The 22,032-nt window shown below is 44.8% G+C and overlaps 1 protein-coding gene across 1 annotated transcript in view; it reads right to left on the reverse strand.

Moving 5' to 3' along the window:
- The window catches only part of ROM1 (retinal outer segment membrane protein 1), a 48,629-nt gene extending 27,826 nt beyond the window's left edge, over nucleotides 1-20,803 (reverse strand). Inside the window, exons 1-2 of the mRNA XM_053719953.1 lie at nucleotides 20,223-20,803; nucleotides 19,421-19,667 (exon numbers count right to left, since the gene is read on the reverse strand). Coding sequence (XP_053575928.1) covers nucleotides 19,421-19,667; nucleotides 20,223-20,803 — 828 coding nt within the window. The remainder of the gene's footprint in view (nucleotides 1-19,420; nucleotides 19,668-20,222) is intronic.
- Nucleotides 20,804-22,032: the final 1,229 nt, after the last annotated feature.

A 22,032-nucleotide genomic window follows, 5' to 3' on the forward strand; every position in this document is an offset into this window, starting at 1 on the left:
GCTGTAGTTATGCATGCATGTGAGATACACACGTACGTACATATAGGCTATAGTTATGCATGCATGTGATATACACACGTACTTACATATAGGCTATAGTTATGCATGCATGTGATATACACACGTACTTACATATAGGCTGTAGTTATGCATGCACGTGATATACACACATATGTACATGTAGGCTATAGTTATGCATGCACGTGATATACACACACACGTACATATAGGCTATAGTTATGCATGCACGTGATATACACACACACGTACATATAGGCTATAGTTATGCATGCACGTGATATACACACGTACCTACATATAGGCTGTAGTTATGCATGCATGTGATATACACACGTACCTACATATAGGCTGTAGTTATGCATGCATGTGATATACACACGTACGTACATACAGGCTGTAGTTATGCATGCACGTGGTATATACACGTACGTACATACAGGCTGTAGTTATGCATTATATATAGTCTTTGCATTTACTGAGCATGTTAGAACTAGGTTAAAATAAAGCAACAATAAACTTTTATATCTAAGCAACCACTGTTTGTTTTGAAGCTGGGTAATAAAATATATATTTACACCAGATGTTATATCTTGTTCCATTGTCTTTGAGTATAGGTTTTGCTAATGATTTCCTCGTCTAGTTAAATTTGGAAATAATACATGTTAAAAAAAAAAGGTATTTTTCAACATGTAATATTTCCAAATTTAACTTGAAAATTTTAGCATTTCCAGTCACAAAGGTGTTGACAAAATTCTCCTGTGCTAACCTCAGGCCATGTAAAGGGTAGGGGAACATAAATACATGATAACATAATTTATGCTTACCTGATAAATTTATTTCTCTTGTGGTGTATCCAGTCCACGGATCATCCATTACTTGTGGGATATTCTCCTTCCCAACAGGAAGTTGCAAGAGGATCACCCACAGCAGAGCTGCTATATAGCTCCTCCCCTAACTGCCATATCCAGTCATTCGACCGAAACTAGCCGAGAAAGGAGAAACCATAGGGTGCAGTGGTGACTGTAGTTTAAAATTTAGACCTGCCTTAAAAGGACAGGGCGGGCCGTGGACTGGATACACCACAAGAGAAATAAATTTATCAGTTAAGCATAAATTAGGTTTTCTCTTGTAAGGTGTATCCAGTCCACGGATCATCCATTACTTGTGGGATACCAATACCAAAGCTAAAGTACACGGATGATGGGAGGGACAAGGCAGGTACTTAAACGGAAGGGACCACTGCCTGTAGAACCTTTCTCCCAAAAACAGCCTCCGAAGAAGCAAAAGTATCAAATTTGTAAAATTTTGAAAAGGTATGAAGCGAAGACCAAGTCGCCGCTTTGCAAATCTGTTCAACAGAAGCCTCATTTTTAAAGGCCCAGGTGGAAGCCACAGCTCTAGTAGAATGAGCTGTAATCCTTTCAGGGGGCTGCTGTCCAGCAGTCTCATAGGCTAAGCGTATTACGCTCCGAAGCAAAAAAGAAAGAGAGGTTGCCGAAGCCTTTTGACCTCTCCTCTGTCCAGAGTAAACAACAAACAGGGAAGATGTTTGACGAAAATCTTTAGTCGCTTGTAAGTAAAACTTTAAAGCACGGACTACTTCCAAATTATGTAAAAGACGTTCCTTCTTTGAAGAAGGATTAGGACACAATGATGGAACAACAATCTCTTGATTGATATTCTTGTTGGAAACTACCTTAGGTAAAAACCCAGGTTTTGTACGCAGAACTACTTTATCTGTATGGAAAATCAGATAAGGAGAATCACATTGTAAAGTTGATAACTCAGAGACTCTACGAGCCGAGGAAATAACCATCAAAAACAGAACTTTCCAAGATAAAAGTTTGATATCAATGGAATGAAGGGGTTCAAACGGAACTCCTTGAAGAACCTTAAGAACCAAGTTTAAGCTCCATGGAGGAGCAACAGGTTTAAACACAGGCTTAATTCTAACCAAAGCCTGACAAAATGCCTGGACGTCTGGAACCTCTGCCAGATGCTTGTGCAAAAGTATAGACAGAGCAGAAATCTGTCCCTTTAATGAACTAGCTGATAATCCTTTATCCAAACCCTCTTGGAGAAAGGACAATATCCTAGGAATCCTAACCTTACTCCATGAGTAATTCTTGGATTCACACCAATGAAGATATTTGCGCCATATCTTATGGTAGATTTTCCTGGTTACAGGCTTTCGTGCCTGTATTAAGGTATCAATGACTGACTCGGAGAAGCCACGTCTTGATAAAATCAAGAGTTCAATCTCCAGGCAGTCAGTCTCAGAGAAATTAGATTTGGATGATTGAAAGGACCTTGTAGTAGAAGGTCTTGTCTCAGAGGCCAAGGTGGAAAGGATGACATGTCCACCAGGCCTGCATACCAGGTCCTGCGTGGCCACGCAGGCGTGATCAAGATCACAGATGCTCTCTCATGCTTGATTTTGGCAATCAGTCGAGGGAGCAGAGGAAACGGTGGAAACACATAAGCCAGGTTGAAGAACCACGGTGCTGCTATAGCATCTATCAGCGTCGCTTCTGGGTCCCTGGACCTGGATCCGTAACAAGGAAGCTTGGCGTTCTGCCGAGACGCCATGAGATCCAATTCTGGTGTGCCCCAGCGATGAACCAATTGAGCAAACACCTCCGGATGGAGTTCCCACTCCCCCGGATGAAAAGTCTGACGACTTAGAAAATCCGCCTCCCAGTTCTCTACACCTGGGATATGGATTGCTGATAGATGGCAAGAGTGAGTCTCTGCCCAGCGAATTATCTTGGAGACTTCTAACATCGCTAGGGAGCTCCTGGTCCCCCCTTGATGGTTGATGTAAGCCACAGTCGTTATGTTGTCCGACTGAAATCTGATGAACCTCAGGGTTGCTAACTGAGGCCAAGCTAGAAGAGCATTGAATATTGCTCTTAACTCCAGAATATTTATTGGGAGGAGTTTCTCCTCCTGAGTCCACGATCCCTGAGCCTTCAGGGAATTCCAGACTGCACCCCAACCTAGAAGGCTGGCATCTGTTGTTACAATTGTCCAATCTGGCCTGCGAAAGGTCATACCTTTGGACAGATGGACCCGAGATAGCCACCAGAGAAGAGAATCTCTGGTCTCTTGATCCAGATTTAGCAGAGGGGACAAATCTGTGTAATCCCCATTCCACTGACTGAGCATGCATAATTGCAGCGGTCTGAGATGTAGGCGCGCAAATGGCACTATGTCCATTGCCGCTACCATTAAGCCAATCACTTCCATGCACTGAGCCACCGAAGGGCGCGGAATGTAGTGAAGAACACAGCAGGAATTTAGAAGCTTTGATAACCTGGACTCCGTCAGGTAAATTTTAATTTCTACAGAATCTATCAGAGTTCCTAGGAAGGAAACCCTTGTGAGGGGTGATAGAGAACTCTTTCCCTCGTTCACTTTCCACCCATGCGACCTCAGAAATGCCAACACTATGTCCTTATGAGATTTGGCAATTTGGAAGTTTGACACCTGTATTAGGATGTCGTCTAGATAAGGGGCCACTGCTATGCCCCGTGGTCTTAGGACCGCCAGAAGAGACCCCAGAACCTTTGTACAAATTCTTGGGGCTGTAGCTAACCCGAAGGGAAGAGCCACAAACTGGTAATGCCTGTCTAGAAAGGCAAACCTTAGGAACCGATGATGATCTTTGTGAATCGGTATGTGAAGGTAAGCATCCTTCAAATCCACTGTGGTCATGTACTGACCCTCCTGGATCATAGGTTGGATTGTCCGAATAGTTTCCATTTTGAACGATGGAACTCTGAGGAATTTGTTTGAGATCTTTAGATCCAAAATTGGTCTGAAGGTTCCCTCTTTTTTGGGAACCACAAACAGATTTGAATAAAATCCCTGTCCTTGTTCCATCTGTGGAACTGGATGGATCACTCCCATTATTAGGAGGTCTTGCACACAGCGTAAGAATGCCTCTTTCTTTATCTGGTTTACAGATAATCTCGAAAGGTGAAATCTCCCTTGTGGGGGGGAAGCTTTGAAGTCCAGAAGATATCCCTGAGATATGACCTCCAACGCCAGGGATCCTGAACATCTCTTGCCCACGCCTGGGCGAAGAGAGAAAGTCTGCCTCCTACTAGATCCGTTGCCGGATAGGGGGCCGTTCCTTCATGCTGTCTTAGAGGCAGCAGCAGGCTTTCTGGCCTGCTTGCCTTTGCTCCAGGCCTGGTTAGATTTCCAGGCCGGCTTGGATTGCGCAAAAGTTCCCTCTTGTTTTGTAGCAGAGGAAGTTGATGCTGCACCTGCCTTGAAGTTTCGAAAGGCACGAAAATTAGACTGTTTGGCCCTTGATTTGGCCCTGTCCTGAGGAAGGGTATGACCCTTACCTCCAGTAATGTCAGCAATAATTTCCTTCAAACCAGGCCCAAATAGGGTCTGCCCCTTGAAGGGAATGTTAAGTAATTTAGACTTTGAAGTCACGTCAGCTGACCAAGATTTAAGCCATAGCGCCCTACGCGCCTGGATGGCGAATCCAGAATTCTTAGCCGTTAGTTTAGTCAAATGAACAATGGCATCAGAAACAAAAGAATTAGCTAGCTTAAGTGTTCTAAGCTTGTCAAGTATTTCAGTCAATGGAGTAGCTGTCTGAAAGGCCTCTTCCAGAGACTCAAACCAGAACGCCGCAGCAGCAGTGACAGGAGCAATGCATGCAAGGGGCTGCAGGATAAAACCTTGTTGAATAAACATTTTCTTAAGGTAACCTTCTAATTTTTTATCCATTGGATCTTAAAAAGCACAACTGTCCTCGACAGGGATAGTGGTACGCTTTGCTAAAGTAGAAACTGCTCCCTCCACCTTAGGGACCGTCTGCCATAAGTCCCGTGTGGTGGCGTCTATTGGAAACATTTTTCTAAAAATAGGAGGGGGGGGAAACGGCACACCGGGTCTGTCCCACTCCTTAGTAATAATTTCTGTAAACCTTTTAGGTATTGGAAAAACATCAGTACACACCGGCACCGCGTAGTATTTATCCAGTCTACACAATTTCTCTGGCACTGCAATTGTGTCACAGTCATTCAGAGCAGCTAAAACCTCTCCAAGCAACACCCGGAGGTTCTCAAGCTTAAATTTAAATGTAGACACATCTGAATCAGGTTTCCCCGAGTCAGAGACGTCACCCACAGACTGAAGCTCTTCCTCAACCTCTGCATATTGTGACGCAGTATCAGACATGGGCCTTAAAACATCTGCGCGCTCTGTATTACGTCTAACCCCAGAGCTATCGTGCTTTCCTCTGAATTCAGGCAGTCTGGCTATTACCGCTGACAGGGTATTATCCATGATTGCCGCCATGTCCTGCAAAGTAATCGCTATGGGCGTCTTCGATGTACTTGGCGCCATTTTAGCGTGAGTCCCTTGAGCGGGAGTCAAAGGGTCCGACACGTGGGGAGAGTTAGTCGGCATAACTTCCCCCTCGTCAGAATCCTCTGGTGATAATTCTTTTAAAGATAACAGCTGATCTTTATTGTTTAAAGTGAAATCAATACATTTAGTACACATTCTCATATGGGGTTCTACCATGGCTTTTAAACATAATTAACATGGAGTTTCCTCTATGTCAGACATATTTATACAGACTAGCAATGAGACTAGCAAGCTTGGAAAACACTTTAAATCAAGTTAACAAGCAATATAAAAAAAACGTTACTGTGCCTTTAAGAGAAACAAATTTTGCCAAAATTTGAAATAACAGTGAAAAAAGGCAGTTAAACTAACGAAATTTTTACAGTGTATGTAACAAGTTAGCAGAGCATTGCACCCACTTGCAAATGGATGATTAACCCCTTAATACAAAAAAACAGATTAACAAAACGAAAAATATGTTTTTTAAACAGTCATAACAACTGCCACAGCTCCTACTTTTGAAGCCTTTTGAGCCCTTCAGAGATGTCCTATAGCATGCAGGGGACTGCTGAGGGAAGCTGAATGTCACAGTTTGTAATTTTAACTGCACCAACTGTAACTTTTATACTATAACAGTGGAAAGCCCCAGGAAACTGTTTCTAGGCAAAAATAAAGCCAGCCATGTGGAAAAAAACTAGACCCCAATAAGTTTTATCACCAAAGCATATATAAAAACGATTAAACATGCCAGCAAACGTTTTATATTGCACATTAATATATACCTCTGATAGCAAGCCTGATACTAGTCGCTATTAAATCACTGTATTTTGGCTTTAACTTACATTAATCCGGTATCAGCAGCATTTTCTAGCAAATTCCATCCCTAGAAAAAATTAACTGCACATACCTTATTGCAGGATACCCTGCATGCCATTCTCCTTCTGAAGTTACCTCACTCCTCAGACATATGTGAGAACAGCAGTGGATCTTAGTTACTTCTGCTAAGATCATAGAAAAACGCAGGCAGATTCTTCTAAATGCTGCCTGAGATAAAATAGTACAACTCCGGTACCATTTAAAAACAATAAACTTTTGATTGAAGAAAAAACTAACTATATTTTACCACTTTCCTCTTACTACCTCCAGCTATGTTGAGAGCTTGCAAGAGAATGACTGGATATGGCAGTTAGGGGAGGAGCTATATAGCAGCTCTGCTGTGGGTGATCCTCTTGCAACTTCCTGTTGGGAAGGAGAATATCCCACAAGTAATGGATGATCCATGGACTGGATATACCTAACAAGAGAAACAATTATTTTATAAGGGCCCAAAGATATATGGTATAAGGTGTTTGGGGGAAATAAAAGAACTGCAAATGGCTTTACCATATAGATGCATACATAGACATAGTATGTAAATAGATATTTATATATATATATAAGCGTGTGTGTATATATACGTATAGATTTGTTTCAAAAAAATCCTCAGCTTTAAATAGAAATATGTATGAATAAATAGAACATATTCTTCTATGTGAAGAACATAGGAATGTGAAATATTTCATCTAGGGTTAGCGCACTTGAATAAGAGTGGTTGGGTTAGCACATAAGTACAGGTGTTTTTTTTTTGCAGTTTGCTCGCTCCATTGAAGTCTGTGGGAGAATACGTTAACGAGGTCACAATATTCAAAGTTCAACTTTTTGCACTTTTTGCTCGTGTGCTTTTTAATTTTAACTTGTAATACGATCGTAACCCGATGCGTGAAAAAGGCCTCCGTCTAGTGAAATTAACATAGGAGCGCAAAATAGCACTCCATTTGTAATTTAGCCTTAAATTAGTAGAATAAAACTGCGTTCCCTGATATTTCCAGATCTGCTACTGTTTGTTATAAAGGAGAGATTTACACAGCCACGGGGGGGCGTACGGTTTTACTATATGTATAATGTGTGTGTATATCCTCATGCAACTAAATGTGCGATAGCTCAGTGTTGTGTTTGTGTCTTTGCTATATTTAAAGTCATAGTAATCTCTCCCCGTTTGTATAAACAGATCAGGAATGTTAGTGATTATTTGAGAAGCAGTTTTATTCATCAGTTGTAATGAATTTGCGCTATAACTTACTTTTTAATGTAGCGCTGAAATTCTAATACCCTCCGCTCCGCCACCCACTTAAAAAAAAAAGTGGTGAGTGTCTGTACCGCCTGTATATTGCTAGTGATATGTCAGAGGGTGACCTCTAGTGGTGAGTGTCTGTACCGACTGTATATTGCTAGTGATATGTCAGCGGATGACCTCTAGTGGTGAGTGTCTGTACTGACTGTATATTGCTAGTGATATGTCAGAGGGTGACCCCTAGTGGTGAGTGTCTGTACCGCCTGTATATTGCTAGTGATATGTCAGAGGGGGACCTCTAGTGGTGAGTGTCTGTACCGCCTGTATACTGCTAGTAATAGGTCAGAGGGTGACCTCTAGTGGTGAGTGTCTGTACCGCCTGTATATTGCTAGTAATAGGTCAGAGGGTGACCTCTAGTGGTGAGTGTCTGTACCGCCTGTATATTGCTTGTGATATGTCAGAGGGGGACCTCTAGTGGTGAGTGTTTGTACCGCCTGTATATTGCTAGTGATATGTCAGAGGGGGACCTCTAGTGGTGAGTGTCTGTACCGCCTGTATATTGCTTGTGATATGTCAGAGGGGGACCTCTAGTGGTGAGTGTCTGTACCGCCTGTATATTGCTTGTGATATGTCAGAGGGGGACCTCTAGTGGTGAGTGTCTGTACCGCCTGTATATTGCTAGTGATATGTCAGAGGGGGACCTCTAGTGGTGAGTGTCTGTACCGCCTGTATATTGCTAGTAATAGGTCAGAGGGTGACCTCTAGTGGTGAGTGTCTGTACCGACTGTATATTGCTAGTGATATGTCAGAGGGTGACCTCTAGTGGTGAGTGTCTGTACCGACTGTATATTGCTAGTGATATGTCAGCGGATGACCTCTAGTGGTGAGTGTCTGTACTGCCTGTATATTGCTAGTGATATTTCAGAGGGTGACCTCTAGTGGTGAGTGTCTGTACCGTCTGTATATTGCTAGTGATATGTCAGAGGGTGACCTCTAGTGGTGAGTGTCTGTACCGCCTGTATATTGCTAGTGATATGTCAGAGGGGGACCTCTAGTGGTGAGTGTCTGTACCGCCTGTATATTGCTAGTAATAGGTCAGAGGGTGACCTCTAGTGGTGAGTGTCTGTACCGCCTGTATATTGCTAGTAATAGGTCAGAGGGTGACCTCTAGTGGTGAGTGTCTGTACCGCCTCTATATTGCTAGTGATATGTCAGAGGGGGACCTCTAGTGGTGAGTGTCTGTACCGCCTGTATATTGCTAGTGATATGTCAGAGGGTGACCCCTAGTGGTGAGTGTCTGTACCGCCTGTATATTGCTTGTGATATGTCAGAGGGTGACCCCTAGTGGTGAGTGTCTGTACCGCCTGTATATTGCTAGTGATATATCAGAGGGTGACCCCTAGTGGTGAGTGTCTGTACCGCCTGTATATTGCTAGTGATATGTCAGCGGGTGACCTCTAGTGGTGAGTGTCTGTACTGCCTGTATATTGCTAGTGATATGTCAGAGGGTGACCTCTAGTGGTGAGTGTCTGTACCGCCTGTATATTGCTAGTGATATGTCAAAGGGTGACCTCTAGTGGTGAGTGTCTGTACCGCCTGTATATTGCTAGTGATATGTCAAAGGGTGACCTCTAGTGGTGAGTGTCTGTACCGCCTGTATATTGCTAGTGATATGTCAGAGGGTGACCTCTAGTGGTGAGTGTCTGTACCGCCTGTATATTGCTAGTGATATTTCAGAGGGTGACCTCTAGTGGTGAGTGTCTGTACCGTCTGTATATTGCTAGTGATATGTCAAAGGGTGACCTCTAGTGGTGAGTGTCTGTACCGCCTGTATATTGCTAGTGATAGGTCAGAGGGTGACCTCTAGTGGTGAGTGTCTGTACCGCCTGTATATTGCTAGTGATATGTCAGAGGGTGACCTCTAGTGGTGAGTGTCTGTACCGACTGTATATTGCTAGTGATATGTCAGAGGGTGACCCCTAGTGGTGAGTGTCTGTACTGCCTGTATATTGCTAGTGATATGTCAGAGGGTGACCTCTAGTGGTGAGTGTCTGTACCGACTGTATATTGCTAGTGATATGTCAGCGGATGACCTCTAGTGGTGAGTGTCTGTACTGCCTGTATATTGCTAGTGATATTTCAGAGGGTGACCTCTAGTGGTGAGTGTCTGTACCGTCTGTATATTGCTAGTGATATGTCAAAGGGTAACCTCTAGTGGTGAGTGCCTGTACCGCCTGTATATTGCTAGTGATAGGTCAGAGGGTGACCTCTAGTGGTGAGTGTCTGTACCGCCTGTATATTGCTAGTGATAGGTCAGAGGGTGACCTCTAGTGGTGAGTGTCTGTACCGCCTGTATATTGCTAGTGATATGTCAAAGGGTAACCTCTAGTGGTGAGTGCCTGTACCGCCTGTATATTGCTAGTGATAGGTCAGAGGGTGACCTCTAGTGGTGAGTGTCTGTACCGCCTGTATATTGCTAGTGATAGGTCAGAGGGTGACCTCTAGTGGTGAGTGTCTGTACCGCCTTTATATTGCTTGTGATATGTCAGAGGGGGACCTCTAGTGGTGAGTGTTTGTACCGCCTGTATATTGCTTGTGATATGTCAGAGGGGGACCTCTAGTGGTGAGTGTCTGTACTGCCTGTATATTGCTAGTGATATTTCAGAGGGTGACCTCTAGTGGTGAGTGTCTGTACCGTCTGTATATTGCTAGTGATATGTCAAAGGGTAACCTCTAGTGGTGAGTGCCTGTACCGCCTGTATATTGCTAGTGATAGGTCAGAGGGTGACCTCTAGTGGTGAGTGTCTGTACCGCCTGTATATTGCTAGTGATAGGTCAGAGGGTGACCTCTAGTGGTGAGTGTCTGTACCGCCTGTATATTGCTAGTAATAGGTCAGAGGGTGACCTCTAGTGGTGAATGTCTGTACCGCCTCTATATTGCTAGTGATATGTCAGAGGGGGACCTCTAGTGGTGAGTGTCTGTACCGCCTGTATATTGCTAGTGATATGTCAGAGGGTGACCCCTAGTGGTGAGTGTCTGTACCGCCTGTATATTGCTAGTGATATGTCAGAGGGTGACCCCTAGTGGTGAGTGTCTGTACCGCCTGTATATTGCTTGTGATATGTCAGAGGGGGACCTCTAGTGGTGAGTGTCTGTACCGCCTGTATATTGCTTGTGATATGTCAGAGGGGGACCTCTAGTGGTTAGTGTCTGTACCGCCTGTATATTGCTAGTGATATGTCAGAGGGGGACCTCTAATGGTGAGTGTCTGTACCGCCTGTATATTGCTAGTAATAGGTCAGAGGGTGACCTCTAGTGGTGAGTGTCTGTACCGACTGTATATTGCTAGTGATATGTCAGAGGGTGACCTCTAGTGGTGAGTGTCTGTACCGACTGTATATTGCTAGTGATATGTCAGCGGATGACCTCTAGTGGTGAGTGTCTGTACTGCCTGTATATTGCTAGTGATATTTCAGAGGGTGACCTCTAGTGGTGAGTGTCTGTACCGTCTGTATATTGCTAGTGATATGTCAGAGGGTGACCTCTAGTGGTGAGTGTCTGTACCGCCTGTATATTGCTAGTGATATGTCAGAGGGGGACCTCTAGTGGTGAGTGTCTGTACCGCCTGTATATTGCTAGTAATAGGTCAGAGGGTGACCTCTAGTGGTGAGTGTCTGTACCGCCTGTATATTGCTAGTAATAGGTCAGAGGGTGACCTCTAGTGGTGAGTGTCTGTACCGCCTCTATATTGCTAGTGATATGTCAGAGGGGGACCTCTAGTGGTGAGTGTCTGTACCTCCTGTATATTGCTAGTGATATGTCAGAGGGTGACCCCTAGTGGTGAGTGTCTGTACCGCCTGTATATTGCTAGTGATATGTCAGAGGGTGACCCCTAGTGGTGAGTGTCTGTACCGCCTGTATATTGCTAGTGATATATCAGAGGGTGACCCCTAGTGGTGAGTGTCTGTACCGCCTGTATATTGCTAGTGATATGTCAGCGGATGACCTCTAGTGGTGAGTGTCTGTACTGCCTGTATATTGCTAGTGATATGTCAGAGGGTGACCTCTAGTGGTGAGTGTCTGTACCGCCTGTATATTGCTAGTGATATGTCAAAGGGTGACCTCTAGTGGTGAGTGTCTGTACCGCCTGTATATTGCTAGTGATATGTCAAAGGGTGACCTCTAGTGGTGAGTGTCTGTACCGCCTGTATATTGCTAGTGATATGTCAGAGGGTGACCTCTAGTGGTGAGTGTCTGTACCGCCTGTATATTGCTAGTGATATTTCAGAGGGTGACCTCTAGTGGTGAGTGTCTGTACCGTCTGTATATTGCTAGTGATATGTCAAAGGGTGACCTCTAGTGGTGAGTGTCTGTACCGCCTGTATATTGCTAGTGATAGGTCAGAGGGTGACCTCTAGTGGTGAGTGTCTGTACCGCCTGTATATTGCTAGTGATATGTCAGAGGGTGACCTCTAGTGGTGAGTGTCTGTACCGACTGTATATTGCTAGTGATATGTCAGAGGGTGACCCCTAGTGGTGAGTGTCTGTACTGCCTGTATATTGCTAGTGATATGTCAGAGGGTGACCTCTAGTGGTGAGTGTCTGTACCGACTGTATATTGCTAGTGATATGTCAGCGGATGACCTCTAGTGGTGAGTGTCTGTACTGCCTGTATATTGCTAGTGATATTTCAGAGGGTGACCTCTAGTGGTGAGTGTCTGTACCGTCTGTATATTGCTAGTGATATGTCAGAGGGTGACCTCTAGTGGTGAGTGTCTGTACCGCCTGTATATTGCTAGTGATATGTCAGAGGGGGACCTCTAGTGGTGAGTGTCTGTACCGCCTGTATATTGCTAGTAATAGGTCAGAGGGTGACCTCTAGTGGTGAGTGTCTGTACCGCCTGTATATTGCTAGTAATAGGTCAGAGGGTGACCTCTAGTGGTGAGTGTCTGTACCGCCTCTATATTGCTAGTGATATGTCAGAGGGGGACCTCTAGTGGTGAGTGTCTGTACCGCCTGTATATTGCTAGTGATATGTCAGAGGGTGACCCCTAGTGGTGAGTGTCTGTACCGCCTGTATATTGCTAGTGATATGTCAGAGGGTGACCCCTAGTGGTGAGTGTCTGTACCGCCTGTATATTGCTAGTGATATATCAGAGGGTGACCCCTAGTGGTGAGTGTCTGTACCGCCTGTATATTGCTAGTGATATGTTAGCGGGTGACCTCTAGTGGTGAGTGTCTGTACTGCCTGTATATTGCTAGTGATATGTCAGAGGGTGACCTCTAGTGGTGAGTGTCTGTACCGCCTGTATATTGCTAGTGATATGTCAAAGGGTGACCTCTAGTGGTGAGTGTCTGTACCGCCTGTATATTGCTAGTGATATGTCAAAGGGTGACCTCTAGTGGTGAGTGTCTGTACCGCCTGTATATTGCTAGTGATATGTCAGAGGGTGACCTCTAGTGGTGAGTGTCTGTACCGCCTGTATATTGCTAGTGATATTTCAGAGGGTGACCTCTAGTGGTGAGTGTCTGTACCGTCTGTATATTGCTAGTGATATGTCAAAGGGTGACCTCTAGTGGTGAGTGTCTGTACCGCCTGTATATTGCTAGTGATAGGTCAGAGGGTGACCTCTAGTGGTGAGTGTCTGTACCGCCTGTATATTGCTAGTGATATGTCAGAGGGTGACCTCTAGCGGTGAGTGTCTGTACCGACTGTATATTGCTAGTGATATGTCAGAGGGTGACCCCTAGTGGTGAGTGTCTGTACTGCCTGTATATAGCTAGTGATATGTCAGAGGGTGACCTCTAGTGGTGAGTGTCTGTACCGACTGTATATTGCTAGTGATATGTCAGCGGATGACCTCTAGTGGTGAGTGTCTGTACTGCCTGTATATTGCTAGTGATATTTCAGAGGGTGACCTCTAGTGGTGAGTGTCTGTACCGTCTGTATATTGCTAGTGATATGTCAAAGGGTAACCTCTAGTGGTGAGTGCCTGTACCGCCTGTATATTGCTAGTGATAGGTCAGAGGGTGACCTCTAGTGGTGAGTGTCTGTACCGCCTGTATATTGCTAGTGATAGGTCAGAGGGTGACCTCTAGTGGTGAGTGTCTGTACCGCCTGTATATTGCTAGTGATATGTCAAAGGGTAACCTCTAGTGGTGAGTGCCTGTACCGCCTGTATATTGCTAGTGATAGGTCAGAGGGTGACCTCTAGTGGTGAGTGTCTGTACCGCCTGTATATTGCTAGTGATAGGTCAGAGGGTGACCTCTAGTGGTGAGTGTCTGTACCGCCTGTATATTGCTTGTGATATGTCAGAGGGGGACCTCTAGTGGTGAGTGTTTGTACCGCCTGTATATTGCTTGTGATATGTCAGAGGGGGACCTCTAGTGGTGAGTGTCTGTACTGCCTGTATATTGCTAGTGATATTTCAGAGGGTGACCTCTAGTGGTGAGTGTCTGTACCGTCTGTATATTGCTAGTGATATGTCAAAGGGTAACCTCTAGTGGTGAGTGCCTGTACCGCCTGTATATTGCTAGTGATAGGTCAGAGGGTGACCTCTAGTGGTGAGTGTCTGTACCGCCTGTATATTGCTAGTGATAGGTCAGAGGGTGACCTCTAGTGGTGAGTGTCTGTACCGCCTGTATATTGCTAGTAATAGGTCAGAGGGTGACCTCTAGTGGTGAGTGTCTGTACCGCCTCTATATTGCTAGTGATATGTCAGAGGGGGACCTCTAGTGGTGAGTGTCTGTACCGCCTGTATATTGCTAGTGATATGTCAGAGGGTGACCCCTAGTGGTGAGTGTCTGTACCGCCTGTATATTGCTAGTGATATGTCAGAGGGTGACCCCTAGTGGTGAGTGTCTGTACCGCCTGTATATTGCTAGTGATATATCAGAGGGTGACCCCTAGTGGTGAGTGTCTGTACCGCCTGTATATTGCTAGTGATATGTCAGCGGATGACCTCTAGTGGTGAGTGTCTGTACTGCCTGTATATTGCTAGTGATATGTCAGAGGGTGACCTCTAGTGGTGAGTGTCTGTACCGCCTGTATATTGCTAGTGATATGTCAAAGGGTGACCTCTAGTGTTGAGTGTCTGTACCGCCTGTATATTGCTAGTGATATGTCAAAGGGTGACCTCTAGTGGTGAGTGTCTGTACCGCCTGTATATTGCTAGTGATATGTCAGAGGGTGACCTCTAGTGGTGAGTGTCTGTACCGCCTGTATATTGCTAGTGATATTTCAGAGGGTGACCTCTAGTGGTGAGTGTCTGTACCGTCTGTATATTGCTAGTGATATGTCAAAGGGTGACCTCTAGTGGTGAGTGTCTGTACCGCCTGTATATTGCTAGTGATAGGTCAGAGGGTGACCTCTAGTGGTGAGTGTCTGTACCGCCTGTATATTGCTAGTGATATGTCAGAGGGTGACCTCTAGTGGTGAGTGTCTGTACCGCCTCTATATTGCTAGTGATATGTCAGAGGGGGACCTCTAGTGGTGAGTGTCTGTACCGCCTGTATATTGCTAGTGATATGTCAGAGGGTGACCCCTAGTGGTGAGTGTCTGTACTGCCTGTATATTGCTAGTGATATGTCAGAGGGTGACCTCTAGTGGTGAGTGTCTGTACCGACTGTATATTGCTAGTGATATGTCAGCGGATGACCTCTAGTGGTGAGTGTCTGTACTGCCTGTATATTGCTAGTGATATTTCAGAGGGTGACCTCTAGTGGTGAGTGTCTGTACCGTCTGTATATTGCTAGTGATATGTCAAAGGGTAACCTCTAGTGGTGAGTGCCTGTACCGCCTGTATATTGCTAGTGATAGGTCAGAGGGTGACCTCTAGTGGTGAGTGCCTGTACCGCCTGTATATTGCTAGTGATAGGTCAGAGGGTGACCTCTAGTGGTGAGTGTCTGTACCGCCTGTATATTGCTTGTGATATGTCAGAGGGGGACCTCTAGTGGTGAGTGTTTGTACCGCCTGTATATTGCTTGTGATATGTCAGAGGGGGACCTCTAGTGGTGAGTGTCTGTACTGCCTGTATATTGCTTGTGATATGTCAGAGGGGGACCTCTAGTGGTGAGTGTCTGTACCGCCTGTATACTGCTAGTAATAGGTCAGAGGGGGACCTCTAGTGGTGAGTGTCTGTACTGCCTGTATATTGCTAGTAATAGTTCAGAGGGTGACCTCTAGTGGTGAGTGTCTGTACCGCCTGTATATTGCTAGTAATAGGTCAGAGGGTGACCTCTAGTGGTGAGTGTCTGTACCGCCTGTATATTGCTAGTGATAGGTCAGAGGGTGACCTCTAGTGGTGAGTGTCTGTACCGCCTGTATATTGCTAGTGATATGTCAGAGGGTGACCTCTAGTGGTGAGTGCCTGTACCGCCTGTATATTGCTAGTGATATGTCAGAGGGTGACCCCTAGTGGTGAGTGTCTGTACCGCCTGTATATTGCTAGTGATATGTCAGAGGGTGACCTCTAGTGGTGAGTGTCTGTACTGCCTGTATATTGCTAGTGATATGTCAGAGGGTGACCTCTAGTTGTGAGTGTCTGTACCGACTGTATATTGCTAGTGATATGTCAGTGGATGACCTCTAGTGGTGAGTGTCTGTACTGCCTGTATATTGCTAGTGATATTTCAGAGGGTGACCTCTAGTGGTGAGTGTCTGTACCGCCTGTATATTGCTAGTGATAGGTCAGAGGGTGACCTCTAGTGGTGAGTGTCTGTACCGCCTGTATATTGCTAGTGATAGGTCAGAGGGTGACCTCTAGTGGTGAGTGTCTGTACCGCCTGTATATTGCTAGTGATATGTCAGAGGGTGACCTCTAGTGGTGAGTGTCTGTACCGCCTGTATATTGCTAGTGATATGTCAGAGGGTGACCTCTAGTGGTGAGTGTCTGTACCGCCTGTATATTGCTAGTGATATGTCAGAGGGTGACCTCTAGTGGTGAGTGTCTGTACCGCCTGTATATTGCTAGTGATATGTCAGAGGGTGACCCCTAGTGGTGAGTGCCTGTACCGCCTGTATATTGCTAGTGATATGTCAGAGGGTGACCTCTAGTGGTGAGTGTTTGTACCGCCTGTATATTGCTAGTGATATGTCAGAGGGTGACCCCTAGTGGTGAGTGTCTGTACTGACTGTATATTGCTAGTGATATGTCAGAGGGTGACCCCTAGTGGTTAGTGTCTGTACCGCCTGTATATTGCTAGTGATATGTCAGAGGGTGACCCCTAGTGGTGAGTGTCTGTACCGCCTGTATATTGCTAGTGATATGTCAGAGGGTGACCCCTAGTGGTGAGTGTCTGTACCGCCTGTATATTGCTAGTGATATGTCAGAGGGTGACCCCTAGTGGTGAGTGTCTGTACCGCCTGTATATTGCTAGTAATAGGTCAGAGGGTGACCCCTAGTGGTGAGTGTCTGTACCGCCTGTATATTGCTAGTGATATGTCAGAGGGTGACCTCTAGTGGTGAGTGTCTGTACCGCCTGTATATTGCTAGTGATATGTCAGAGGGTGACCTCTAGTGGTGAGTGTCTGTACCGCCTGTATATTGCTAGTGATATGTCAGAGGGTGACCCCTAGTAGTGAGTGTCTGTACCGCCTGTATATTGCTAGTGATATGTCAGAGGGTGACCCCTAGTGGTGAGTGTTTGTACCGCCTGTATATTGCTAGTAATATGTCAGAGGGTGACCTCTAGTGGTGAGTGTCTGTACCGCCTGTATATTGCTAGTGATATGTCAGAGGGTGACCCCTAGTGGTGAGTGTCTGTACCGCCTGTATATTGCTAGTGATAGGTCAGAGGGTGACCCCTAGTGGTGAGTGTCTGTACCGCCTGTATATTGCTAGTGATATGTCAGAGGGTGACCCCTAGTGGTGAGTGTTTGTACCGCCTGTATATTGCTAGTGATATGTCAGAGGGTGACCTCTAGTGGTGAGTGCCTGTACCGCCTGTATATTGCTAGTGATATGTCAGAGGGTGACCCCTAGTGGTGAGTGTCTGTACCGCCTGTATATTGCTAGTGATATGTCAGAGGGTGACCCCTAGTGGTGAGTGTTTGTACCGCCTGTATATTGCTAGTGATATGTCAGAGGGTGACCCCTAGTGGTGAGTGTTTGTACCGCCTGTATATTGCTAGTGATATGTCAGAGGGTGACCCCTAGTGGTGAGTGTCTGTACCGCCTGTATATTGCTAGTGATATGTCAGAGGGTGACCCCTAGTGGTGAGTGTTTGTACCGCCTGTATATTGCTAGTGATATGTCAGAGGGTGACCCCTAGTGGTGAGTGTTTGTACCGCCTGTATATTGCTAGTGATATGTCAGAGGGTGACCTCTAGTGGTGAGTGTCTGTACCGCCTGTATATTGCTAGTGATATGTCAGAGGGTGACCCCTAGTGGTGAGTGTTTGTACCGCCTGTATATTGCTAGTGATATGTCAGAGGGTGACCTCTAGTGGTGAGTGTCTGTACCGCCTGTATATTGCTAGTGATATGTCAGAGGGTGACCCCTAGTGGTGAGTGTTTGTACCGCCTGTATATTGCTAGTAATATGTCAGAGGGTGACCTCTAGTGGTGAGTGTTTGTACTACGTGTGAAGGTTATTAGTTGTATATTGGAAAGTGTAATTAAAGGGACATGAGACCCAAAATGTTTCATTCCTGATTGAGATAAAACAAACCATATTAATCGCTTTGCTTCTGTTACTCCGTTTGATACAAAGTAGAAGAGGACGGCAGGCACTTACTTCAGACCCAAATGAATGGTAAAATCAGAAGACTTTATTAAACCAACGTAAAAGCATGCAGACAGACATGGCAGGATGGAGGACAGTCTATGAGTAAGCGCCTGTAGGGGGCGCCAAACACGTCAGATTGTCTGTCCATCCTGCCATGTCTGTCTGCATGCTTTTACGTTGGTTTAATAAAGTCTTCTGATTTTACCATTCATTTGGGTCTGGAGTAAGTGCCTGCCATCCTCTTCTACTTTGTATTTATGCGGATTGGTCCCCCGCTTTGGCTTCGGTACTCCAGGAGTCAAGGGTCACTGTTTACCTGTCTGTGATACAGTTTCCGGTCCGTTGAGCTGCACGCCAGGGCTGCGGTCACTTTCTTTTGTTTATCCAGTTTGAGTCATTCTCTTGGTATCCTTTGTTGAGGGAGCAGCAATAAACTACTGTGAGCTAGCTGAGCACATCAGGTGAGCCAATGACAAGAGGCATGTATGTGCAGCCACCAATCAGTAGCTAGCTCCTAGTAGTGCCGTTGCTTACCTAGGTATGCTTTTCCACAAAGGATACTAAGAGAGTGAAATTGAGAACTTATTCTGAAAGTTGTTTACATCTCCATGCTCTGTCTAAATTATGAAAGTTTAAATCTGACTTCACTGCCCCTTTAACGGTCAGTTTGAAGGGACATAAAAGAGACAGATGTTAATGGAAATATGTAGCATGTTGCAGGGTAAAGTAAATTTCACTGCTCTGTTTGATGGAAACACCCAACCTCCCTGTACAGGAAAATCAGGAGAAATAATGAAAGTGTAAAGCAAATATAAAACAATCCTTATGTCGTCATGGACTCAGATTTAAACATTTTATGAGGATTTAGGTTTATGTGACAGCTGTAATTAGCTGTGATAGTGACACCTTGTGGCTGCTGTATATATTGCAGGTAAATAGAACTACAAAGTTATACAGTGACACCTTGTGGCTGCTGTATATATTGCAGGTAAATAGAACTACAAAGTTATACAGTGACACCTTGTGGCTGCTGTATATATTGCAGGTAAATAGAACTACAAAGTTATACAGTGACACCTTGTGGCTGCTGTATATATTGCAGGTAAATAGAACTACAAAGTTATACAGTGACACCTTGTGGTTACTTTGTATATTGCAGCTCTGTAGTGTCTTCTCTCACCTGTAAAAAGAAGGAAAGGGAAACGGCGGCTCCATCAGTGGCCATGATTCCAGTGTAGTAACACAACAGAGCCTCTCTGCAGCCCCTCACCCAGATGTTCAGCTCATCTGTCTGGTAGCTGTAGCTGTAGTGGGCTGAGTTATTGGTGATCTGCACCTGGATACAAGGTCGGGGGGAGTTAGGGTTACAGCAGCTGAATGGGACACTGTCCATCAGGTACCGGCCATCCACGTTACTCTTTATACGACTGCAAACAAACAGAACAGCACATTTATTAAGGTAACTAGCAGTGACACCCAGTGGTTGCACTGAGTATTACAGACATTGGTTTGTGTAGCAACAGGGACATCTTGTGGTTTAGTTTTAAATTACATTTTATAGACATTGTTCTTCTATTTAAATAGGGAGATCTTAGCATTCAGCCTTGTTTGTGGTCCTGATAGAATGGATTTGTATAGTGGGTTACCCACTCAGAAACCCGTTTTCTAGAACTAACTCTGTATTACCTCCTGTTTTCCTGTTTTCCTGCATTCCTTTAACTATACATGTATATTATATGTACTTCTGCATATAAAGCCATATCGAGTGCTGGAAATTGTCATTTGTTCACTAGTCCTGGGCTCCTAAGACATTGTGGTGAACTAGTAAGACATTAGACTTTTTCCTATATTTAATACTAAATGGACTTCTTACTTTTCTCCTCCTAACCAGTAACTTTACTGCCATGGCTGGTAAACTATAGTGATATTTTATAGCCTACCCATATCAATTTGTTTTTTTATTTCTGGAGTCAATTACTCACTCTTTGACTTCCTTGGAGCTGAAGTCCAAGTAACGGTTGCTGATCCACTGCACCTCGAACCAATCTTTGTAGTGATTATTCCCACAGCACTGGAAATCCATCTGCAGCTTGTCCATGGTCCTTTTTTGGTAGCAACGTCCCGGGGTGTCTGTGTCCTTGTAAAATCGAATCCCGTTCCTCAGTCCAATCTTCAAGGAGTCCTCCAGAGTTCCTCTCATGGCTACACTAAGTATTAGAGCAGCGAGGCAGAGGAAGCAGCTTAAGATGGATATGCAAAAAAATGGAATCATTAGGGGCTTCCAACGAGGGTATTTAGTAACGTCCAGTGAGTCCTGGCTGATCTTCCCTGCATACAAACCAAGCAAAACACCCACTAGCCCTGCTGTAATCACAGTATTAGGGACGGCATGAGCTGCTGTGTTATCCATCACCTCGTTGTGTATCCATAGCTGAACCTTGAGGAAGACCCCCATTCCGAAAGTCAAGCAGCTCACCAAGATGCTGACCCACGAGAGAAGCCATAGGGTCTGTGCAAGCTTCACACGCCTCTGGAAGGAGAACTTTGCCTTGAGAAGGACCATCCTTAGAATGGGGGTAGGGGAAGGGGTTCAGGGGGAACCTTCTTCTCACCCCCCGGAGAGGGTTGGGATGTGGGGGGTGAAAGAGATGGTAGCCCGAAGGATTTCACTGCAGGACAAGGGAGCAAAGAGAGTCCGAGGTGGAGAGAGAATCGGATTAGCCAAGAAATAATCCGGCATGAGCTGTCTGCAATGCTCAGTCATTAGCTCCCTGCCCTCCTGTCATGTAATGGTCATCAGTAGAAATATTACAGCTCTGCACTATGTATATCTGATGCCTCTTTTATCTTTCTCTGCTAAACACTCCTGATCTAATATTGTATTTCTGAATAAAAAGTCAGGTTGATCATTCCCTTTTGAACAATAAGATTGGGCCACTGAAATGTGCGGTTCAGCCTTCCTGTGCTTCATCAGTGCGGTGCAGCTGAGCAAGGGTTAAACATGAGGACAATAATCCTAAGGGATTCAGATACTATTGGCTGCTTTCATACACCAACATAATGTCTGAGAAGATAAAACTGACAGCCCCTGTATTAAATGTGTTTTAGTTCAGAAACCAGTGACATTTCCCCTGGTTAATAGTGAGATCTGGGCCCTGTGTCAGCCAAAAACAACACAGCAATGTAGATTGAGAAATATCAGCACTACATAATTGTCTTAATAAACAAACTGTACTGAAACCTCTACTGAAGTTATTCAGCTACATCTTTTATAAAATAACCAACCGCAATCTCACATTGCGATTGTCTCTTATATTTAATAATGAGCGTCCCTTTAAGGGACACTCTACTCCACAATTGTTATTGTTTAAAAAGATAGATAATCCCTTCGGTTACCATTCCACAGTTTAAACAACACTAATATATTAGCTTTCAACAAACAATTCCAAGAGAACAAAGCAAATTTGATGATAAAAGTAAATTGTTTAAAATTACACATCCTATCTGAATCATAAACTTTAATTTTAACTAGGCTGTCCCTTTAACAGAAGTCTTCTTCCCAAAGCGCAATGTAGCGTGAAAATTCCCAGCGCAAACTTTTACCGAATACATTTATCTGATTGTCCTTCATTTCTATACGACCTGTGCAATTCATGTTGGCTGCTACATCTACCTCACATGTTCTATATTATTTCACTCACTTCCATATTTTTTTTAAGGTAAACACATCGGCTGGATTTGCTCTCTTCCTTTTGTGCCCCCCCCCCCTCTCTCATCCTATTAGACCTGTCT

The sequence above is a fragment of the Bombina bombina genome, chromosome 7 (genome assembly GCF_027579735.1).
Source record: "Bombina bombina isolate aBomBom1 chromosome 7, aBomBom1.pri, whole genome shotgun sequence".
Classification (NCBI taxonomy): Eukaryota; Metazoa; Chordata; class Amphibia; order Anura; family Bombinatoridae; genus Bombina; species Bombina bombina.